The sequence below is a fragment of the Neopsephotus bourkii genome, unplaced genomic scaffold, assembly GCF_033783945.1.
Source record: "Neopsephotus bourkii isolate Nb327-2 ecotype Australia unplaced genomic scaffold, CSIRO-AGI_Nbou_v1 NB_1632, whole genome shotgun sequence".
NCBI classification, from domain to species: domain Eukaryota; kingdom Metazoa; phylum Chordata; class Aves; order Psittaciformes; family Psittacidae; genus Neopsephotus; species Neopsephotus bourkii.
The window spans coordinates 611618-636567 of NW_026902107.1; the positions used below are offsets into that span (position 1 = coordinate 611618).

Sequence of the window (24950 nt, forward strand, 5' to 3'; positions counted from 1 at the left end):
CTTTCTGTGTTTGGTGCCCTGCCAGCCTCAGGATCCTTCCGCTCCATTGTCTTGTGTGAGCCAGGCTGCACAATGAAACATGCCATCAGTTCTGCCAAGATTCACTTTCCAGCCTTAGGGACTTGCTGATAACAGAGGGATAGAATAGAAGCTTAATTTGCTACCAGATAGGATTTGGGTTCATAATTGGTTGGGGTTTTTTTTCCTAGTGATTTTTAAAACTATTTTTACCTTGTAGTAAGCACAAGGTCTGTTTCTGTGGGGCAGGAAAAAGAGAACAAAGAACAGTAACAAAGAACAAGGGGTGGGGGGGGAAGGAAATGGCATCTGGCGCTTGAAGGGGGGAGAATATGGAGGAAAATAATATGTTTGCAAATTCAAAGGGGTAGCATAGCCATGTGGAGTTAGGAATAAATGTTCCTATTCAGTCTGCATTAGGAATCCATTGAGGTTTCACAGGATTTCCAGTGCTGTGGTCACTATTCCTCCCTGTGCAGTGCCCTGCTCATGTGGATGTGGCCATCCTTCCCCTCATCTTCTACTATCCCATGCGAGTAGATGCCATGTGCCAGTTGTATAGGGAAGGCCCTGTCCTTCTTAAACCTGTCAGCTCACTGAAGTCAGAGTTTCCTGACATCTGTCAGAACATGAGATAACCCAGATTTTAGGTACTTACTGTATTGAGAACAAACTCGGAATTCTAATTGGCCTCATGGAATATATTTGAGCCTTTCTAATAAGAGGGTTCCAGAGGTGAGAGAGCACTTTGCCTGGTGAATATTATCTTTAAGTGAGGATACTGACACGGCAGCTATCAAAATTGGAGAACTGGGTGGATGTGCCCAGAAAGATCAATGACTGCCAGAGGTTCATGGGCACCAGATGGCTGGTGCTGGATTCCAGAGGAGTGTGTGGGGAGCAGGTAGCAGTAGAGATACATTGAAGGAGGGGAGGAAATCTGGAAGAGATTATTAGATTGAGGAGCAAAAATGAAGTGAAAGGGCTAGTACAAAGCAGAGGGAGGGAGGAGGGCTCCTTCTCAATTCTGTTAGTCATTTCATTCACATGGTGTGATCTGAATGGTGTGTGTCATATGGAACAAACCACAGAGGAGTGATGAGCCTGTCCAAAGGAGACGTCCTCAGCCTGCTCGGGGTGTAGCTCTCACTGGAGGTTTCTCAGCTGGGGCTACTTCGGGTGTTCATTACAAAGCAGTCTGTTCACTAAGCACTTGCAAGGTAACTGATGAACTGTGTGCTGGGCTGGAGCAGCAAACCCCAGTGTGCAGCACACCTCTGTGCCAGAAGGGTAAGCAGAGATCTGTGTTTCTGCCTACTACAAAGCCTCACTGCCAACTGCAGGCTGCAGAGTGCGGCACCGGCAGAGCTCTGTGTGTGACTGTGCCAGCACAATGTAAACCCGGCCCATTTCGAGAAGGGAGCTGATGTCTGGAGGCTGCTACCAGTATCACTTTCTAAAGCTGAGCTGAGTGTGCAGCTCTGCTCTGCAGCCCTGCAGGCTTTAACGGGGGGGGGCTGCAGGTCCTGAAGTGAAAAAGCTATTGATGGGGTATAGCACCCTCCTGATGCTTTCTCTGCACTCAGCAGCTGAGCATACATGTAGAATATATTACACAACAGTGAATGTTGTTGCTGAGGCCAACCAAAGTGGACAAAGTCTTATAAAAGAAATAACTTTCTTTTGTCTTAGTCTTGTACTTATTAAATCCTTCATTGCTTTTGAGTCCTTCAGGTGACTGAGGAATAGGCTTTTCAGTATTCTTGGAAAAACCTTATTACCATTGTTGTACTGTAACAACTGCACTTTAAAAGGTGGTAAATATCACCATGGCCTTTGGATTGATGCAAATTTAATATTAGAAGTCACTGTAATGACTGTATCGCAGAACTCTGATTCAGCAAATGCTTTAACTTAGAGTGGCACTAAACAGTTGAAAAGTATTAGTTCTGACAACCAAATTTGCTGGGGAAAATGTAGTCTCTTTATAGGTTTCAGTGGCAGAAAAATCAACCATAACCATAAACTTAGCTCAGGAAGAAGTGCCTACACAACACAACTGCTTTTCCAGCCAGACAGGCAGCATCAGGACTGCCTGGTTCTGGTGCCTCTGTGTATTTTTCTCAGACCTGAAGAGCTGCACATGTAGGATTGACAGCGTGATCAAGCCGAGCACAGTGGTGACTATGTCCCCACGTGTCAGTCACCTTTTGTGCCTGAATATACCCTGAATGTGGCTGCTTTTGACAGATTTCTGCTGCGGATCTAATCTTTACATAGAGACCAGCAGTGTATGCAAGCATAATCTACTAGGACAAATGTGACCATTTAAGGTGTGTTGGTGGGGTTGGGTTGGGTTTTGTTGTGGGTCGGGTTTAGTTTCTTTTAATACTTGTACTGCAGTTTTGTTCTCAAAGAGGATGTTTTGACTGAGTGGCCGGGATGGTTCTGTAAAAACTGAGAAAAGCAGGCTCTTCCCCCCCCCAGTCCCATTATGTTAAAATCTAGATTCAGAACGTTCATCCAGGTGAGTGGGGGGAGGCTGAGGTGGGTCACATGTGGAATAGTTGCTTATTTGTCACAGTCTTCAAAATGTATTTTCTATGAAGTTTTCTCTTTGTTTGTGCTGATTTAAAAGTATGAACTTGTGTGAGTACTTTTAAAGCATGAACTCATGCAAGTACTTTGTGTGAGTAGTTCCACGGGAGCAATTCCTTTCACAGTGCAAAGCCTGGCATTGGACTTTTGAGCGGGAGCCTGATAACATGCGGCCAGCAACAAAGCCAGGCAAGAACTCTGGGCAGGCAGCACAGCCAGGCCAGTGAAGGACACTTCCAGGCACACAAGACTGGGGCCTATAGGGATGCTGGGGATGGACTCTTCGTTAGGGACTGGAGTGACAGGACAAGGGGTAATGGGTTCAAACTTAAACAGGGGAAGTTTAGATTGGATATAAGGAGGAAATTCTTTCCTGTTAGGGGGCTGGGGTACTGGAATAGGTTGCCCAGGGAGGTTGTGAATGCTCCATCCCTGGCAGTGTTCAAGGCCAGGTTGGATGAGGCCTTGGGTGATATGGTTTAATGCCAAGTGTCCCTGCCCATGGCAGTGGGGTTGGAACTTGATGATCTTAAGGTCCTTTCCAACCCAAACCATTCTATGATTCTAAGAAATCAAAGCACTCTCCCAGTTGTGCAGTTTGGGAGCTGACCTTGTGTGACAACATGAGTCATAATTGCAGGAGTAGTTCCATTGCTTCCAAACCTCCGCTGGTACCTGACACTGTTGATAGGTTTTTGTTTTGTGTCTTCTCTGAAGAGCTTCCTAAAAAAGCCACGTGTTCATGAACAGTGCAGAAACTCAACTCTACCTGGCAGTGTGCATGCAAACTCCTGGCAGCTGACCAGTAGACAGCCAGGGCAAAGTTCTGCTGGTGCTGTTGGCATGTGATAGAGGAAAAAGAAGCAGCTAAAAGGAAAAACTGCCCTTGATTTAAAAGATATGTTTGAAAAACCCCACCTTTGCGATAGCCCAACAGAGCACAACAAGGTAGTTGCATTCTGGGGAGCTGGAGTAACCTACTACATCTGTGGGTGCTGGGATTTGAGGGAGCATCCTTATCAGCAGAATGGATCAAGCTGATCCCTCAAGTGCTCCTGTGTTAGATATGGTCTCAAAATATTTTGAGCTCTAGCCAAGAAGGATCATGGATGGTTCAAAATGCAGGACTAAGAATAAGGGAAATGTGCTTTGAAATAAGTAAAAAATAGAAGTTAGACTGTCTGGTCTCACGTGTCTTCATTTTTCTGTTGTGGTTTTATATTTAATATGGGTGTTTTCAAACATAACACTGACAACTCAGAATCAAGCCAGTCTTCCTAATTACTATAGTTATAGGCCTGGAATATATCTCAATTTATTGGTGTTGCAGTTTCTGTGGTAAATGTGGAAAATGAGTGAACATCTGCAGTCTGAGGAGCAGGAACACAGACATTTCCGAGCTCTCAGAACAAGAGTGCAAAGTGGAAGAGCATCACTTCAGCTGTGAAGTCATACCTGTGCCTGTGTAAAACTGCCCTGCAGAGCTGAGGGAGGTGATCCTGCATGTCTGCAAGGGCAGTGAGCTCTGTTGTTTTGCTACTTTAACACAAATGCAGTTGAATAGAATTAGCTTCATTAGACCAGGCCTGGTTTTAATAGAATAATAATAAACCTACTGTGTTGTAAATTACTTTGGATGAAGTTTCCTTGTCTGTTATAGTTGTCTATAGTTTTTATTCTTGAACTAGGTCTCTCTATTGCAAATACTGACTTGAAAATACCTTTTCTTTCTCCCCCCCACCCCCGCCCAGTACTTTCCTGTATCTGAAGTTCCTGGTAGTGTGGGCCCTGGTACTGTTGGCAGATTTTGTCCTGGAGTTCAGATTTGAGTATCTGTGGCCATTCTGGCTCTTCATCAGGAGTGTTTACGATTCCTTCAGATACCAGGGTTTGGTAAGTATAACACACATTCCCTCTGTAGGGAAATCCTGCATGGGTTCAGGGCATATTCCATGTTAGACAACTGGCTTCATGACATTGATGAACCTCTTCACAAACAGAGGAATTTTCAGGTGACTTAAGTGCCCTGGGCTCAAGCCTCTCCTCTCTGACCGCCTGCTTTGTCTGTGGCAAGTGGAGGTGAAATATGTAGATAGCAAATGTTCACCATAGGAAAATACTGTTTGAATTCCTCAGGTCAGTGAATTGGTTTAGATCCCTAACAGGGTTTTCTTCAAAATAAAATAGAAGCCCTTAAGTGTTAGATCTTTCCTGCTCTTTCAGAGAGTAAATGACAGTGCTGGTTGGTTGGGTTGGGTTGGGTTGGTGTTTTTTCCAGAAGGAGAATACAGTGATGATAATATTATGTCAACAGTGTAGTTGAAAGTCTTAAAGCAAATTAATAAGGAGTAAATGTAGCTGTTTGGAGTCTTGGTGAAAAAGTGGATGGGCACAAATTTTCATGTTGTACCTGTTCTCTCTTAATCAGCCAAGTTTCTGCTTCCACTGGCTGCGCTACTCTATTTCTTTGCCCTGGTTAGAAGCAGCATTAGTGTTTCTGTGTTGAAATCATTGTGGTGTCAGCATTAATAAGCTGGTAATATTTGCTGAAATAAACCAAAGCACTCTTCTTTCTCCCACCCCTCCTTTCTTCTAGGCCTTTTCAGTATTTTTTGTTTGTGTAGCATTCACATCAAATATAATATGTCTGCTCTTCATACCAATACAATGGCTGTTTTTTGCTGCCAGCACCTATGTTTGGGTACAGTATGTCTGGCACACAGGTAGGTCACTTTTCTTCATTGATTTGAATATGTATCTTGCAGCTTTTAGTAACATGCAAAACCCCTTTTCTGTTCGTTACCACATTTGTTTTAATACAGTTTTGCTAAAGTTCTTTCATTAATATGCTCAGTTGCACTTGATACACATCTGGGTGTATCTTGTAGTGTTCAGGAACGCCCAAGCAGTGGGACTGAAGGTGCATGAACAGCAATTCCAGAGCACTAAAACAAATATTTTCCTAACTTCAAAACAGTTCTGCAGCAATTCAACAAACACAGAGCACAGATACAGGAAAAGCTTGTGGCACAGAGTTATGTTCCTCCCATCTTCCATTGGTGTGCTGTTCGGTTTGTATTACCATAGTTTCAGTTCGTATTAGTCAAATCTTTGTGTCAGCTGAGAGCGAAAAGGCTGGTGTCTGCCCCAACAGTTTGGCACATATATGGAGAAATCTTCTTCCCCAATGCCCTTTTTTTTATCCTTACTTGTTTGGCTTTGTTTTAATAAATCCTTAGGTTCTGGGGCAGCAGCTGGCATCAGCAGGAGGTGGTTTAGTTTGCCTGAGCACTAACACTTGACATGGGTTCTGTGCCTGTCTTTCACACAGTCAAAACATTTTAGGAATAAAACTTTTCTTAGAGGTAATTTCTCACTACCCAAGTCGTTGGGATTTGAGGCCTTTGTAATATTTCATGCTAGACTTGCCATCAGATCCTGAGAATTTGCAGCATCATTTCTCAGCTGGCGGGTGAAAGCAGGCATCTTTCTGACAAGTTAGTAATTTATCATAATGACAGTGTGGGAGCTAATGGAAGATGCTGGGAACCAGGTGCTGCCCAATTAAAGTACGTAGACAATCTGGAGCTTTTTTTAGGATTGCATTCACATGTTAAAGCATTATCTGACGTTGTTCTCAGGGTTAATGCTGAAAATCCCTAAAGGAGGACCATGATGAGGCAGTTTGAACTGTAGCTGTTGAGCTTGTTTAATATTTTAATTCACTGCTTCTCTTTAAATGTTCATGTAAGTCACACATATGTATGTAATCAAGACCTTTGTTTAGCTCTATGAAGCTTGTGGCATGTAACTGGGATAGGTTTGTGGGGATTCACAGTGATGTTTTCCAGTGGCCAGGATGTTTGAAGACCTTTGCTTGCTTGGCTGCCACTTTCCATTTTGTCCAGTAGTGCTGGAGAGAAAAACCAATAGAGCATCTTGAACAACCCCCTCATGTGGGGTTTTGAGTCGCAGACTGTTGTCTGTATATGGAGTGTACTTACTCCTGTTTTCTCAGCTGGTTTGCTCACTGCTGCTACCAAGATATACCTAACTTGGAGTGAGAAAGTAGTCCAAGCTTACCACTTCTGACTCAAAGATCATAAGCTGTAACATTACCTCATCTTCTGCAGTTCCTTCCATTTGTGTTCTTTCTCTGGGTAGAGTTTTGTGCCAAGCTATTTCATTAGCTGTGCATCTGTTATTTTTCACTGATGTCTTGTGAAAGTAATAAAGCAAGATAAGGAGATGAAAGTTTAGATTTGGGTCAAAAGAAAGACATCCTTGATACTTTATTCTGAACAAAACCTCTTACAATCCCCTGTAAGTCTGTCTGAAAATTCCCCTTGACTTTTGGAATGTTTTAAAAATAACTTGGTTTGCTGCTTGTAATATATTACTGAGGTGTTTTTCTCTCTTCCTTCTGTCAATAGAGAGGGGTGTGTGCTTGCCAACGGTATCACTGTGGATACTTTTTGTTTATATTGAAGCAGCCATTAGATTTAAAGATTTAAAAAATTTCCATGTAGACCTTTGTCGTCCATTTGCAGCACACTGGTGAGTGTTTTCTTGTTCTCCTTACCTTTATTTCACCAGAGAAGTTAATATTTAAGGCTTTCTTCTATTGGTTTATGGCTTGGCTGTTCAGTTCTCCCCTCACACATCTGTCATTAAATAGTCCATGAGAAATGCATGCTAAGCAATAACCAAGTACAACCTGTCTGAAGATACAGTGCTTGTGAGCTGTAGGGAACTTTTAGCATGGATATCCCTAGTGTTACCTGGCATCAGGTTACAAATTTTGTATTCACATAATGAATAGATGGTAGAAGTAGCAAAATAGTTTCACTGATAGTTTATGTATACCATTAAAAACAAAAATCCTCTTTTCCTGTAACAAAGCACTCCTCTTTTTCCCCTCCAACAAGACGGGCTCTCATGAGTGTCTCATTTCATAATTCACAAGAGGAAGTGAATAAGCTGCAGGTTGAAAATCATGACAGAAAATAAGACAACCACTACTTAATTGTATCACTTCTTTGGAAGTGATAAGAGTGACTTCAGGCAAAAGACTCAGCTGCAGGAGTAGTCAAAAGACTCAGTTTCCCTATCTGGAAGAAATGTACTCTTATTCCACAGGTTTTTGGTGTAGTATCCATTGATTGGGCTACGTTTAAAATTTGTCCTGTTTTTCTTGGAGTCATTTGGTCCAGTTTCCTGTGATACAGCCTCTAATAAATTAGACATCTGTCCATTTATATTGTCTACATTGTGCAGTAAGTCCCTTAAACACTAATAAAATTCTGTCATAGGCTACGAAAGCACTTTAGGAACTGTGAAAAAAGGTCTTTCTGCTGCTGAATTGGATGCAAACATTTCAGCTTGTCATCAGAGTTGTAGCACTGTGGCTACAGCTGTCTTTACACAGCATTACAAAAGAAGCCTCGGCAGAGATAATGTTAGATGCATATGCAAATGATTCTTGCATTCTGGCAGCTTACTTAGACATGCAATTTGCACAGTGCTGCTGTTACTAAGCAAAGAATGAGAAGATTGTGATGGTTAATAGTCATCTGCATCTGAGTTCTCTGATCTAGGATACCTTCAGTGTTTAAAATGCAACTCCACTGTTTTGTTAAAATACTTGTCAAAGATCTATTTATTTTGATTCAGGGATGTTAGCTCACTGATGGAGTATCCGTGTTAATAAATACCCCAGCAGGGTTTGTTGGCATTCCGTGCTGGTGCACTTGTCACAAGGTGATACTCAAATCCTGTGTGATGAAGCTGATATGCAAGGAAATAATTCCCGAGTTCTGTAACGCTTCTGTCATCCCTGTCAGCAAATGGAAGAGCAGAATCTGGCTGGAAGGGAAGTTTTCATATTGTATCTGTCAGTAAGATCAGTGGAAGAACCAAGTTTAGGGATGGGATGTTTCCACTCGCAGCTTCAAGGTCAATCCCATCAACAGGAATTTCCAAAGGCCATTTGTTGCCCACAGCCAAGGGGTCAGTTTCTCCTTCCACTGTTCTGAATGAATGTTGCTAACACATCTCCCACTTTAATGTCTTAAATATTACATTGCCCTTTAGGAAAAAAACTTGGGAACTTCTGCTGTATTTGGCTCTTATCTCCTCAGAAGATGCATGATTCTTAGTCTGATGCTTGTCTAAAAGCTGTCTTTGAGTAGTGCCATTGCATTGTCATAATCCTTTAATTTGTGCTACACTTAATTGTTGTCTGCAGTGAACTGTAATTTTATCTCAATAAAGAGGTGCCTACAGTTTTAAACTGTTAACTGTGGTACAGCAAAAACCATTTTATGTGTAATTTTCTGTGCAAAGTTGTCATCTAGATGTATTCTCAGCTATATAATTATTACTATTAATGATGGTTTATTAATTTGCTATTATGCTGACATTTTGAATGATAACGTTGCTTTTTTCCTAGTATTGGCTACCCTGTTGTGACTTTGGGCTTTGGCTTTAAAAGTTACGTCAGCTACAAAATGCGTTTAAGAAAACAAAAAGAAGTGCAGAAGGAGAATGAGTTCTACATGCAGCTTCTCCAGCAAGCTCTGCCCCCAGAACAGCAGATGCTACAAAGACAAGAGAGGGAGGCAGAGGAAGGCAAGTTATACTTATTACTTAATGTGTTCGTTTTATCTGCTATTTAAAAAACCTGCTAAGGAAAAGCTTTGTTAGTCCACATTGTTTTGCTGGAAGTACAGTGAACTTGGAAACAGAGGAGCCAGAAATGAAATGGTTCTGGCAGTGGTTAGTATGGCAGTGGAAATGAATTATGTCCTCTGTTTAGTTCTTCATTAGCAACTGCATCAATCTTGTCAGTGCTTCATGAAGCATGAGTATTTATTATTCAGTCCCTAACTGTTTCCTGCCAGTAATGATAAAAAAAGTCTTAAGTTATCATGTGACTTCTGATTTTCTTTTCCAGATAGACCCTAATACCGATTGCTTTCTGCAGAAAGATTGATATGTAGCTAATGATTTTTCTTTGTCTGTCACAATATTGATTGATTTAATGAACTAAGTATATTTTTTGTTTGTTTTGGTATTGCAGCAGCCAAAGGATTATCTGATATGGATTCCTCGATACTATTGCAGCACAATGGAGGCATTCCAGCCAATAAAAAATTATCTGCAACGTTGCCAGAGCTAGAATATAGAGAAAAAGGGAAAGAAAAGGACAAGGATGCGAAGAAACACAACCTTGGAATAAATAACAATATTTTGCAACCTGTAGACTCTAAAATACAAGAAATTGAATATATGGAAAACCATATCAATAGTAAAAGATTAAATAATGATCTTGTAGGAAGTACAGAAAACCTCTTAAAAGAGGACTCATGCACTGCCTCATCCAAAAATTACAAAAACGTCAGTGGAGTGGTGAACTCCTCACCTCGCAGCCACAGTGCAACGAATGGGAGCATCCCCTCCTCATCTGCTAAAAATGAGAAAAAGCAGAAGTGTGCCAGCAAGAGCCCAAGCACACACAAGGACTTAATGGAAAACTGTATTCCTAATAACCAGCTAAGCAAACCAGATGCACTGGTAAGGTAAGTTTGATCTGAACATTGTGTAACAGCCTCGCTTACCCTCCCTTCTCTCCAGTACATCAGAGCTTTTTTTCCATAGGAAAATATATCTTATGATCCCATGAAGACAACAGAATTGTCTAGTGATGGAATAAGAGAACTAGGAACTAGGCCTTTTGGGTTCTGTTCCTGATTTTTGCCTCTGGTTTACTATGCAGCCTTGAGCAAACTACTTCCTTTCTACCTCAGTACACAATACTTGCCTACCTCACAGGGGTGTTGTGAGGCACAATCAATAGTTTTGACAGTTGCTTCATAGAAGGCATGAGAGAAATGTGGAGAATCACGATAACAGAGCTCAGTGGATGTGTTCTTGACAAACTTTCCATGGAGTGACCTTTATATCTCCATGGACTTCAGTGGGGTTTGATGGTGCCTGAACAGGTTGTTTTGTCTTTTTTGGTTTGGTTTTCCCCTGAAAAGCCCAAAATGTTGTGCTTTTGTTTTAAGCTTCGGTTCACAAGTAAGGATGCAAAAGTACCAGTTGCTGTGCAAGCCCTTAAAGTTCGAAGTTCAGATTCTCGCTTGCATATCTGCTGCCTTACTGGTTTAAAAACAGGTCCAAAGGGTTTAATTTAGCTGCCTTGTAAACTACAAAGATTGACCGAGTCACATCTTTACATGTGCTTATCTGAAGTTTCAGTGAAGATGTATTTGTGAAATGCAGCTAAGTACTTGCAGGGTATAAGTGAAGACATACGGTGCTGTCATGTTACCAGAACAAGTACTTGCAAGAAAAAGGGAGGAAGTGTTCAGACTGGGGATAGAGATACATCTAGAACAAAGCTGTTACATGGACATGCACTTTCTTACCATTCCTGGCTTATGTCTGTCTTTCTCCTTTTCTCATGTGCTGAGCTCTTGTGTTCAAGCCCTTGCCGTCCAACTTAACTGGCAGATCGGGTTCGTTGGCCCTGTGGGTTCCTTTTGGTAACAGGAGTTTTGACTCTGCTCTGTCTCTGAGGATTTATGCTGTGTGAATACAATTACTTCAATGAAAATGTTATTTTTCTTGTCTGCTAATCACTCTGTCACTGCTTGGTGTACCTCTGCCAGTTACATATCCAGGCTAATTGATACCTAATGTCTAGAGAGAGCTTGTATGAAGAAAATGAGAAACCAGCTAATCAATCTAATCTGTGAATCGGATTCAGCTAAGGTTAATAGGATACAGATGGCTGTCTCTTCAGCAGAGCTGCATCTAAAGAAGCCTGTAGAGGACTGCTGTATTTGTATGTTGCCAGTTTCAGATGGGCATCTCTGTGCTCCTTATGTTACTTGCTCACTGAAGAAAACAGGTCAGTTCAGCTTTGCTGCAGTTTAAAACATAACTCCTAAGTTCTGAGAAAAGAGAATGACCTGGAAGACTCAGGCTTTTGTCCCATGTAGCTATGACAAGAAATGAGATTTAAACCTCATATGTTTTACATTACACATTGAACTTTTTATATGCTGTGATGTGAGCTTGCTCCAGGTCATCATGGTCATTGTCCAAAGCAGGTTTTCAAATGCAGAAGTGGGTATACAATAAACTAGATTGTGCCCTTACAGGGTTCTTACTCCTCTAATTCACTGGGTAGGGGCAGAGTACACATTAGCGTACTCTGAGCGTGCCTTTGTGCAAGGTAGCCTTACTCTGCCCGGAAGGAGGATTAAGCTACTTCAGTCTTTGTCAAGTGTTTCTCTGTGATGTGTGGGTGTGATGTGGCTGTTGTGTTAGCAATTCCTGTAGCTGCTCATTGAACATTGATTTCCCTGTGCAGGCAAGCCAGGAGCACTTAAAACACCAGCATCCTGTGTGTTGCTGCTCACAGTTTCTTACAAACGAGATGACTGAAATCATTCTTGAAATGCAGTTTCTATTCAGATGGAGTATGTAACTCCTACACAATGGAAGCATAAACTTACCTGACAAATTGGATGGGGTGGAATGCACTTAAATTTAAAAATTCATGTTTATTTTTTAAAGCTTGTCAGTTATCCTGTCCCTGGAGTGCAAGGAGTGATTCTTCATCATCTTTTCCACTTCCAGTAGTATTACTCATTCCTGTTATTAAACTTTTAGTCTGCATCAGTGCTGAAGCCTGAAAAGGGCTGTGTGGAGTCCTGCCTTTGTGTCCGACTTTCAGATCAGATCTGCTCAGCTTCCAAATAAAGAGGCTTTTTATAACTTCTTGTCCAGCAGACTCGCAGCAGGATGTCAAAACCAAGCTGCTTTCCTTTTGTGTTCACAAATGACTTCCCTGGGCTGACTAACCCGTATTAAATGTAAAGTATGCCTTAGGACTGCTGGGGACTCAGCTTAACAGGGGTTATTTGGGAGCAAGACAGTACTGCATGCTGCTAAACTTTTTCTCTTAGCCACTTGATGTGACACTTTGTATCTGAAAGGGTACTGCTGATTAAGTTAATGTTTTATATATACAATATTACTCTTATTTGAAACAGTGAGATTTTCTTCTTGCTCTGTCTGTTAAATGGCTAGTGCACAGAGGAGAGGAAGTTGCTGCTCCCTGTCTTCAGATGTTTCAGTGAATCTTGTGTTACTGTCATCTCGATTGGTAGAGGAGAGTGATTTAAGAGACTGTCCCTGCTGATCAGCCTTAAAAGTAACCTCTTAGGGGTTTGTTCCTACCATTGAAGTAAGTGTGTACTTCCACTGGATGCTGAAATCTGCTGTTGGTTTGTCAAGAGCTTAGTAATTGAATCTCTGATCTGAGCTATTCATTTCCCAACACTGATAACTGAGCCAAGAGGAATACTTCTGGGATCTAGCAGAGGGATGAGCGTGCTATCTCATAATACTTCATGCTGTTTGTCAGTAGGTACAGTGCAGATTGACTCCTGGTTGCTGTTTCACTGTCACTTCTGAGGCACAGCAGGCTTTGTTCATGGTTTAGGGGTTTGATATATAGAACAAGTCTAAGTTGGAATCGCTGCAGACTTTGTGCTGCATATTACACAGCGTTTCCTGCTTCTAGCTATTTGCACTCTTAAACCAAAAAAGGCACAAAAAGCCACAGTCAAAAACCTGGCAGTGCATCTTGGCAAAGCTATTTGTATCCAGAGAGGTCCTGCTGTTGGCACACAAGGTGTGGAAACAACCTGTCTCATGTACTAATTATTCTCGGAGATAACAATGACATCTTCTGGCAGTTGGACTAAGGAAAATCTCTGCAAAGCAAGAGCTGGTCTACCCACATTTTCCTTTGCTTTACTACAATCTGATGTTACCTGCAGAGACAGACTTGAAGGTTTTAATGTAAATTTCTCTCCATTTGTTACTAATAATTGTACATCTTTTGTGGTACTGTTGATGTCCTAAGGGTAATGGCTGCTGCTTGCTTCCTTATCCCCCTTGCCTGAAATGGCATTAGTGTTCCAGGCTTTTTGCTGTCAGCTGCTGTGGGGGTCAGCATTTCATATGGTAAGATGGGAGTGATGGGAGTATAGAACAGAGAAGAAAAAGAATTAGGAATGTAAGTTAGAAATGATGGCAGTGATCCTTCTCGCAGACCATTTTCATGCCACTGTCAACGTAGTGCTTGGACTGTTCAGAAACAGAAAAACCTTCTGAAATGCCACCTGCTTAGATAGAATCATAGAATAGTTAGGGTTGGAAAGGACCTTAAGATCCTCAAGTTCCAACCCCCTGCCATGGGCAGAGACACCTCACACTAAACCAGGGCACCCAAGGCTTCGTCCAACCTGGTCTTGAACACCACCAGGGATGGAGCATTCACAACCTCCCTGGGCAACCCATTCCAGTGCCTCACCACCCTTACAGGAAGGATTTTCCTCCTTATATCCAATCTAAACTTCCTCTGTTTAAGTTTTAACCCATCACCCCTTGTCCTATCACTACAGTCCCTAATGAAGAGCCCCTCCCAGCATCTCTGTAGCCCCCTTCAGACACTGGAAGCTGCTCTGAGGTCTCAACGCAGCTTCTCTTCTCCAGGCTGAACAGCCCCAACTTTCTCAGCCTGTGTTCATACAGGAGCTGCTCCAGTCCCTGATCATCCTCGTGGCCTCCTCTGGACTTGTTCCAACAGTTCCATGTCCTTTTTATGTTGAGGACACCAGAACTGCACACAATGCTCCAGGTGAGGTCTCACGAGAGCAGAGCAGAGGGGCAGGATCACCTCCTTCGCCCTGCTGGTCATGCTCCTTTTGATGCAGCCCAGGATACGGTTGCTTTCTGGGCTGCAAGTGCACACTGAAGCCAGCTCATGTTCACTTTCTCATTGACCAACACCCCCAAGTCCTTCTCCTCAGGGCTGCTCTGAATCTCTTCTCTGCCCAGCCTGTAGCTGTGCCTGGGATTGCTTCGACCCAGGTGTAGGAGCTTGCACTTGGCATGGTTAAACTCCATGAGGTTGGCATCAGCCCACCTCACAAGAGTGTCAAGGTCCCTCTGGATGGCATTCCTTCCCTCCAGCGTTATCAACCAAACCACACAGCTTGGTGTCATCACAAACTTGCTGAGGGCGCACTCAATCCCACTGTCCATGTCGGCGACAAAGATGTTGAACAAGACCGGTCCCAACCCCAATCCCTGAGGGACACCGCTCATTACTGGTCTCCAGCCAGACATTGAGCCATTGACCACAATTCTTTCTGTGTGGCCATCCATCCAAGGTCACTTCTATGTAAGAGAAAAATAAGTAAGTTGGCTTTCTCTGTGTGGATTACTGTCATTTTGGTAATGAGAAGTGCTCTGAGAAACTGCTAGTAACAGCCTATTAGTTACAGCAGGATAACCTCAGTGCTGTGGGATCACATTGGCTACTTAGAGAAGTTAGGTTCACTGCAGGGGATGAATATGCCAAGAGATTGGGCCAGAACATAGCCAAGGAAGAACATGGGTCTCTTAGAAAAGCATCCAAGGCCTTCTGGGGCTTTGAAAACTTTAATTTCTATATAAATTGTGTTTTAATTTGTGTACAATTGCCAGGTGATTATGGAATTGAGTTAGCTGAATGAGTAACCAAGCAACAAGGTATGTTATTCACCAGTCATCAATACTTAGGAGCATTAAGGTAAATTGAGTTGTCTTTAAGTTGATCCATCCATTTCCCTGAAGCATTTGGAAAAATACTTAGTCTTGAAGGTGATTACTGATGAATTCTCTTCATCAGCGAGATCAGGAATGATGTGAGGTACTGCTGAGAAAAGAAAATGGATAAATCTGCATTTATAGTAATGGCAAACTGCAAAGAAAAATTGGCCTTGGTTGTGTAAACAGCACAATGTAATAATCTGCAGCTAAACCCTCATCTGAAAAATAGTTTTGTGTCAAAATGATTTGTAGTTTGTGCAGCAATAAAGCATCTTCTAGAACTCTGGTTTGCTTCACCCCCACCTTGTAAATAACTTTCCCAATAAGCTTGGAAATAAGAGACTTAAGCAGAAAATGAAATGGTAGAAAGAATAGTAATAATTTTAAAAATGCTGTCTTCTTGGGTCATTTATCACTGCAGTAGTGGTGCAGACTGTTACAGGAAGGGCAGCTCACACACTGTTTCGTGCTTGTAGCAGCACAGCTTTCTTTATGGCATTGCATTGCTTTACCTTGATGGTGTGCTTCCAATTTAGAAAGCAGGTAGCAGAAGGGGTGTTCTTCATCTCCTTCTGTATCTGGGAAAATGATGGATGACCCCTCTCTCTGCAGAGCAGAGCTTTGGCTTGCTGTTCCAGAGAGTGACATGTTTAGGCTGAAAATGTCTGACTGATAAGAACATGGTTACACAGTGGAGGATGCAAGGAGTACGTGCGGTTTTGAGGGGGAATTAACTTCATGTGGTTTGGTTTTCTTAATGAAGTTTTGTATCTAGCTAATTGTGGCAGGTCTGGGAGAGAAAATGTAAGGAAACAGTTGGTCCTTCCATTATGATGGATTATTAGCTTCCTGACTCGTTTCAGATAGTGAGGAGCATTTATTTGCTCTCTAAATTGTAGAAAACAGCTGCTTTGGTATTTAAAGCTGTAGTGAAAACTACAGCATAATGAAAAGGATTAATTAAAATCTGGTAAAATCTTACTTTAAAATGTATTTCCAACCAAGCCCATTGCCAGATACATTTCCAATGTTTTTGTCTGCCATTGACTTGAAAGAGATGAGTTTCCTTTGTTAATTCTCTTCTGCCCCTTTGGAGTTGCACTGGAGTAGCTCGCATAGATTGATCATACATCAACCTATGATCATACATACTGATTGATACATCTGTTATTCTGTTCAAGTTAGATTATCTGTACTGATAGGAGAGATTGTTTCACAACAGAATAAAGACTCTTGACTGCGAGGTGCTGTGAAAACTTGGGGTGCATGGAAGCCCAGAATCCATCGCTTAGGGTATGTTGAACCAGTGCAGTTGCCACTTTTGAACTGCTGAGCCCACTGTGAGCTCGTTTGTAGTGGCAGGTAAATCGGAGAGTCTTTTGTGTTTTAATGGGCATGCAGGGTGTACAGCTCCCACTTTATACCTGCTAGCAGTGTCTGAGAAGCAACAGCTCCTCTGCAGCATGTACTCAGGGTTGCAAGTGGTCAGTGCTGGCTGCTCATGGGCAGTCATTGTCTCTTGGTGCCTGGTCTGCCTGGATGCATTCTAGCGGTGTGGCTGCTGGGTTTTCATAAATGGTGGAAGCACCCAGGGTTTGAGCAATTACTGTTGAGTTTAATCCTGCAAAAAGGTGAACATTTGATGCTTGGAGCATGCTTGAAAAGTAAAGGCAGAAGGACATCCATGGGGTTTTCGTTCAGTGTTCAGGCAGGATTTGAGTGATGCACGAGTGTGTAACACTTCTTGATCCCAGTTCTCACAGATTTAATGTACACAATTTTGGTTGGACACTTTTACCCAGGCTGAGTAAAAAGGAAGGCTGTGGCCTCATATTTCCCCTGGTTTGGCAAGCAGCATCCTCTCTGCTCACGTTTGTGTGTGCTCTCTGGATCCTGCAGAGTTCAGCTCTCTTTACAGCACAGCCTGGACCAGCCCCATGAGCACTGCGGGTGCAGAGCCCTTCCTGGAACTGCAGGAATGCCATGAACCAGATGGCTTCAGAAGTTGGAACTAATGTGAATGCTTTGTTGCCAGAAACACAAATTCAGTTGGTCCTGTGCCAGCACCTCTTGATTTATTTGAGCTTTACCTGATCAGTTCTTCTTTTCCTGGAATACTAAATACCCCAAATAAATCCTGGTATATCTTATTTGAGCATTTTGGCATAGTAATAGGGGAAAGGATATTCACAGCTGTCTTACTTTCACAGTTATTGCTTTATTATGGACATGCATGTTGCAGTCTGTGGATAAATGTCAATGTAAAGTGTGTGTGTGTGCATTCCTTTATGTTGTCCTTCCAACCATATTTTCACCTATTTATGAAAACCTATATTAAAACCAGTCAGCTGTTGCCATACAACAGTTTAATGCTTCCTACAGCATCTTACTCTCTTCAATTACTGAGTTTGCTCTTTCTAAAATACCGAGTTACTGTTTATTGGAAAATCAAATTGAACTCTTATATCATTGCCCAACAAGTCTCCAGCTCCATCACTTAACTTACTGAACACTGGGAGGATACATGCCTAATAACGTCTCCTGATGGGTTTTCCATTTTTAGTTTGTGTGCTGTGGTTACATGCTGGAAGGAATATTTGGTTAGGTTTGCAAATTCTTTTCCTCCTACAACAGAACACAAGGTGTTGAAATGATTTGTGGTCTTCCATCTGAAATGTGTATTTGCTTTGTGCTGTTACTATTTGCCTTCTAAGTAGAAGTTTGGTGGGGTGGGGTTTTTTTCTATTTAAAAGTGCATTTGACCACAGTTTCTACTGTATTAAAAGAAAATTCATTTTATCAGTGGGGCAGTTCAAGTATAACTAGAAAGACAACTTAGTACAGCTATAGAAAGTGGGATCTGATCCTTTATAGGCTGTTCTTGCTGTTAATTTACCCAGTAGACCTCTTCAGTGCAGTTTTAGCCTATTACAGATATGCTTTTATGGATTTCCAGAAGTCTGATGATTCCACATTTAACCTCTTGGTTAATTCACACAGGATGTTCTTATACCTCATATTGTTACAGCTCTCGCAGTAGCATTTTAGGTTAAGATTTTCCTGCACTGAAGCCCAGAAGAGTGTTTTCATTCTGAGGACAGAAAGCTCTAACAGTTCACCTGCACTAGTGAATGTCAGTAAGGGCTGTTCATTTGGGCTCTTGTGACAATTCTCCCCAAGTCCTAATGTTCAACTGCCACTAATTCTGTGTGGAACTTTAGGAAGGAAAAACATCTTTATTTTCTTTATGAACATTTAGAAGCTTTGAAATAATGACATTGAAAACAATGACAATCAGTTTGACAGCACAAATGAGATTGTGTGAGTGACTGAGAGGCATATTTGCTTTTAAATAAGTGTGTGACTGTGCTCATAAAAATGGTTGATTATTTACCTGAGATGTGCTTTTATTCCAAGAAGAAACACATTTTGAAATATATTTGGGGAATACTTTAAATTGGGGGGAAATATTTCAGGGGAGCTGCGTGCCTCTCTTCAGCAACTTGGGGCTTATTTTAACCAGGTTTGGTAATAAGCTCACGTGAGTCTTGAAGAACTTTCTAAAGCTACAGTTAAATGTATAGCAGATGGCTCCTGTTCAGGAACAATTAAAAATACATTCACTGACTCCTGAACTGTGGATGACTTGACACATCCTGGTTGTTCACCGTGCACATCATGTGCTTCAAGGAGCAAACCACGTTTAGGTGGGAATCATCAGCGTGCTCGGCTGTAGCTCACAACCCTGATTTGGTGAGAAAAGTAGGATCTGTTCAGGTGTGCATCTGGCCTTGGTTGCAGCCTCTCAGGCTAAGAGGAAAAATGTAATTCCATAATTCTTGTTTTAGGATTCTGCGGTGCAAAACAAATTCCTGTGGGAGGATCTGAAGCATGTGTATCACTATAATAGAGCTATATACGTAACGTTACATAAAACATTATTATTTAGCAAGGATAAACATAATTCCTGAGAGTTGATTATTTTAAGTCTGAAGGGCTGGGGGGTTGGCAGATGGTGCGATGTTCACTCTGGGATTTTTATATAACATGCGTGAACCTTTGGGTAATTGGGAAATAAAGTTGAAATTGTCTCTTCAAATTGTCTGTCTTAGGTTGGAACAAGATATTAAGAAGTTAAAGGCTGACCTGCAGGCGAGCAGGCAGATCGAGCAGGAGCTGCGCAGTCAGATCAGTTCTCTGACCAACACAGAGCGGGGGATTCGGTCCGAGATCGGGCAGCTCCGCCAGGAAAATGAGCTGCTTCAGAACAAGTAGGTGCTCCTACACTAAGTCAGTGCTGCTGACTGTAGTCAGGGGAAGTATTGTGTTAAGGCTCTACGAAATTTACTGGCAAATCCAGCAAGGCTCATGTAGGACCACTGACAGCAATTTATTTTCAGTAGGTGAAATCCTCCGTTAAATCCCATACCTGTTACCTTCCAGATTACACAATGCTGTACAAATGAAACAAAAAGACAAACAAATGATCAGCCAGTTGGAGAAGAAACTAAAGGCAGAGCAGGAGGCACGAGCCTTTGTAGAAAAACAATTAATGGAAGAAAAGAAAAGAAAGAAGTTGGAAGAAGCAACTGCTGCACGTGCTGTGGCATTTGCTGCTGCTACAAGGTACTTTGTTCTACCCCAGACCAAGCTCAGCTCCAGAATATCCCTGAGACGTGCTTTGGGGGGATTTGGGGCAACATTTTTCACTGTTCTGTACATAAAAGAATAGTCTGTATTTATTTCTTTATTAGGAAGCTTGATCTGTGTTAATAGGTCATAGAATCATAGGATAGTTAAGGTTGGAAAGGACTTTAAGATCATCAAGTTCCAACCCCCCCGCCATGGGCAGAGACACCTCACACTAAACCAGGTCACCCAAGGCCTCGTCCAACCTGGTCTTGAGCACTGCCAGGGATGGAGCATTCACAACCTCCCTGGGTAACCCATTCCAGTGCCTCACCACCCTCACAGGAAAGAATTTCCTCCTTATATCCAATCTAAACTTCCCCTGTTTCAGTTTGAACCCATCACCCCTTGTCCTGTCAATACAGTCCCTAATGAAGAGTCCCTCCCCAGCATCCCTATAGCCCCCCTTCAGATACTGGAAGGCTGCTCTGAGGTCTCCAAGCAGCTTCTCTTCTCCAGGGTGAACAGCCCCAACTTTCTCAGCCTATCTTCATACAGGAGGTGCTCCAGCCCCTGATCATCCTCATGGCCCTCCTCTGGACTTGTTCCAACAGTTCCATGTCCTTTTTATGTTGAGAACACCAGAATTGCACACAGTCTACTTGTGTTAAGGCAGTGGGAGGACTTGCTTCAGCATCTCAATGTTTTTTCTGCAGAGGAGAATGTACTGAAACTTTACGGAACCGAATCCGGGAGCTGGAGACAGAGTGCAAGAAGCTAACAGTTGACATAAAGCTGAAAGAAGATCAGATACGAGAACTAGAAATGAAAGTTCAGGTAATAAGAAAGCACCAGGGGCTTAGATCAACATCACAAGGAGTGAGTGCTTTCAGCCCTTGGAAACTGATGGAGGCAATCAACACCTTCAAGCATTATGTTCTTCAGATGTCTTGTCTTGCATGTCTTGCATCAAGACACTTGTTTGCAAGAAGATGGGTATGAGAGAGGTTGTTTCAGCTCCACACCATTCCATTGTTTAAATTATTAGGATTTTTTCCCCAAAACCAATGGTCTGGGTAGACTGAGAATGTAAATCCCCTCAAGAGTTTTCATCTTATGAGAGGAGCTTGTTGCCAGCCTGCATCACTTTAAATTTCACTGCTAGCAAGCAAGATTGCTTACTTTATGCAGTCTTAATCGCTGGCCAGACATGTTTTGGTTTCTCCTGATAGTGCTTGACTGTTGAAAGTACATTGTGCTGGACTCGTAGCAGATGTGTTGTCTCGCACGTTCAAGTTTAAGAGCTCAGATGTGTGAGCTGAAGCTGACCTTATTCCTTTAAATTGTCTGTTGCTAAAGAGGTACTGGTTTTTTCTTAGTCAAAATTTTCATGCATACTTCCCAGCCACACGGTGCCTGACTCTTGTGTGCAGAATCCTCACTCCCTCCTTTTCCTTTTTCCAAATTTCTGGGGTTGCAGCACAGCGGGGTTCAATGTGGGAAGTATTCTGAGATAAAGAAACCCATAAAATCCCTTTCTTTAGCCAATTGAAGTAGCTTAAAGTGCTTCTTTAGTATCACTTTAAACTGTTCAGCAAGGCGTCTGTCCCCATTGCGGCCGTTTTGCTGTGGGAAGTGTTGTCACATTCCACAGCTTGGCTGAGGGCTGCCCCACTGCTTGGCTGGCACTTGGAAGGGCTGAGGAGGGCTCCTCTGTGGGGGCTCTTGATGCAGATGAGAGAGTGCTGAGAGGCAGAGTAAATGGTACTTGCTCGCTGCACTGTATTTATGTGTTGTACAATATGGCTTTAATCACTTGTGATGGTCGTGTATAATTACTGGAGGTAATATTACAGTGTCCTTAATTAACCATCATTTTAATTTTACAGTATTAATACCAGGCCCAGTGGTGTGCTGTGGGGAAGAGAAAGACTTCTCGGTATATCTCACATGTGAAATCAATGAGAATAACATTTGTCCTAATTACTCCTCCAGGAACTGCGAAAGTACAAGGAGAATGAGAAGGATACAGAGGTGTTAATGTCAGCACTTTCAGCCATGCAGGATAAAACACAGCACTTAGAGAACAGCCTGAGTGCAGAGACAAGGATCAAGCTGGATCTGTTCTCTGCATTAGGAGATGCAAAACGGCAGCTTGAGATTGCCCAAGGTAATGCAGGATAGTTTAATTCAATACACAGTACTGACTGAAAGCATGATAATAGAGCAGAAAGAATATCCTACCTCTTTATTTAGGGGTGAGCTACAGCCCCCCCTCAGCATTTCAGCTTTCAGTGGGGTCTTGCCTTTTGTGGCTCTGTGAATGTGAACCTGACCTGGTTGCCCAGGCTATTAAACTGAAGACAAAAGCCATTAAGATGGGTGTTTGACTTAATTTAGTATTATTTTCTACATTTTTATAAGCCATTACCTCAAAGCTGGAGAGCTTCTTTTAAAGAGCTGCACTGCAAATAATAGTTGCTATCTATTAAGCCCCTCTCCTTGAATCCTAATTGTATTTTATTACTCTTGAAGTAAATACAGCCTAAATGTTGGGGGAGCAAAATAACCCAGGCAATTTTAAACTTGGCACTAGTGAGGTGAGCATCGACACTGGTGCCGCAGCCACCAGAGGGAGCATGAAGCCAACAATAACTCCCTGCCCAGGTTCAGGAAGAAGTGAAGCAAAATTAAATAAAATTAAATACCCTTTTGATTTAGCCCCTGTTTAATTTCCCTGCAGAAATTTGCTTTCATTTCATTGGTGTTTGTTTTATTAATTGCTGTAGTGATGATGTGAGTGTGCACAAAGGGGGTTTAGTTGAAGAACTCATAAGCAAATGCTACTGCTCTTGTGAGGTGCATGTAAAAGGTGAATGGAAAAGAGCAAAGTTGAGCTGTAGAAATAATTGTTTGATACAGTAGTGAATTCAAACAGTGCAAAATCTGATGGAAGTGCTGTGTCAAGTTGTGTGACGCTGGCAACTAGAGGTAATTCACCTCAACACAAAGCAGGAGTTACACAAGTTGTGTTTTACTGATGCTGTGTTAGGCAGTGAATATCTCCTGGGTGTTTTGCTTCAACAGCTCTTAATGAACAGTTGGTGGAGGGTGAGAACACACTGCAGGTTCTAAGTGATGTTGTTTGCTGTTTTCAGGGCAAATAATTCAGAAAGATCAGGAAATCAAGGACCTAAAACAGAAGATTGCAGAAGTCATGGCAGTAATGCCCAGCATAACATACACTGCAGCCACCAGCACTCTGAGTCCGGTTTCCCCACATTACTCTTCCAAATTTGTGGAGACCAGCCCTTCTGGACTTGACCCCAATGCCTCTGTTTATCAGCCCTTGAAGAAATGAATGCCAATTTTCTTTTTGCCCAGTAATTTTGTCATGCTGAAGGCATCACACAGGAGTGTCTCTTGCAGTCAAGATGAAGTTGTATTGTGTGAGACTGTATTTGTTGTCATTTAAAACAGGATAAAAGAACATCTGGATTGACTAGAACTGCCCATCGGTTTTTCTTGTAAATTTTTAGAAAACCTCACAGAACTTTGCAATTTATTTTCCTTGGCCAATGCATTAAAAACAATTCTTGGTTTTCAAGTAGCCAATTTTGCCTTTTTATGTACTCTTGCATGGTTTCCTCTTGAAAAACACAGGGCTTTGCTTGATTTTGAACCCTTTCTGCTTTTTGGTTTTTTTAATAAGTTGAATTTGCAGATTTGTTCAGGAATAGTGAGGAAAAAAACCTTTAGTTTTTACAGTGAAAGGGTTAAATAATCCAACAAAGCTTTGATTTATAGATGTATTGAATACAAATATGTGATGTTGCAGAAGATAATTTGATTACCCCTCAAAGGACCAAACAAATTTCAGGGGCGTTGTTTAAGGGAAAGAATAAGAGAATAGCTGATGATGTGACGGTGGTTGTTGTGTGAAATATTTATATTCCCATTGGTGTTTTTAGTCATTGAGAATTGCTAACAGTCTTGTTCACAGTGCCTTGGGAAAAGACATTTCAAGAGGAAACTTGATAGTTTAAACTATTTTTTCCCCCTTCACTGTCATCTAGCTTATATATCAAAGCTCATTACAGAGTCTACTGCAAATTGTACATGGTAATTTGGATGTTCATTATAAACCAAGGTTACATCTTCTGTTTATTTTGATATAAACTCAGCAGTGTTCTGTAAGTTGCCTTGATTATACTGCATCATGGAAGGCACAATATTCATACAGGAAGCGTTATTGTGAAGGCGGAGCTGTGCAATGTACTGTATACAAGAGACTGTAAAGCTGGCTAATAAAAGCTGCAGTTCTGGGTTTTTTATTTTATTCAACTCTGATTTACACTCTCTGTCACCTCGTGTTTGACAGTATAAGTGGAGCTGAATGTTTTTCAGCCCTTGTGCCAAGGGGTTTTGAAGGAAACCTGTAAATTGCACAAACATTTATGTTCCAATTGTCTTCTACATTAGAGAAGGTGTTTGCCCTGGCAGCTTCTGAAGGGTTTAGAGGGTGGGGATTGCAGGGGTGGGAAGCAAAATTGGATTGGAAACTCCCAGCATTACAAACCCAACACAGGGCTTTGCAAACATGCAGTGGACTCTGGGAGGACAAATTTCCTAAAGGAAAAGCTTTGGTGTTAATTGGCATGGAGGCCTCATTAAAAAAACAAAGAGTAGGACACGCAACTCAACAGAAGTATTAAAATTGCATCACTTTAATCACAGATATTCTTTCAGGACAAAACTCCTAGCATTAGCCAGGTGTGCTTGTTGCTGCCATTTGCATTTGGAATCATCCTGTGTGACTGTCACCATCAAGGTGTTGCTCAGAAATGTCATCGGTTTTCCATCTCTGTGCAGAACATCAAATACTGTCAGTGATTTCTTGTGTTGAGGTTCCCCCATTTTGCTGCCTACTTCAGCACAGTTTTCATTCAGTTTCATTGAGTTTGGCTGCGTTCTTTTTTTTTAGGCGGGGTTTACAAAGAATAAACATTTTCTTGCAGATTAAAAAA

At 41.9% G+C, this 24950-nt stretch overlaps 1 protein-coding gene across 1 annotated transcript in view; it reads left to right on the top strand.

Moving 5' to 3' along the window:
* MACO1 (macoilin 1) overlaps positions 1–24262 on the top strand; it is a 29259-nt gene extending 4997 nt beyond the window's left edge. The window contains exons 2-11 of the mRNA XM_061373616.1: positions 4368–4509; positions 5213–5339; positions 7050–7173; positions 9068–9246; positions 9698–10196; positions 19407–19565; positions 19738–19920; positions 20640–20760; positions 21919–22093; positions 23082–24262. Coding sequence (XP_061229600.1) covers positions 4368–4509; positions 5213–5339; positions 7050–7173; positions 9068–9246; positions 9698–10196; positions 19407–19565; positions 19738–19920; positions 20640–20760; positions 21919–22093; positions 23082–23284 — 1912 coding nt within the window. The 3' untranslated portion in view covers positions 23285–24262. The remainder of the gene's footprint in view (positions 1–4367; positions 4510–5212; positions 5340–7049; positions 7174–9067; positions 9247–9697; positions 10197–19406; positions 19566–19737; positions 19921–20639; positions 20761–21918; positions 22094–23081) is intronic.
* Positions 24263–24950: the final 688 nt, after the last annotated feature.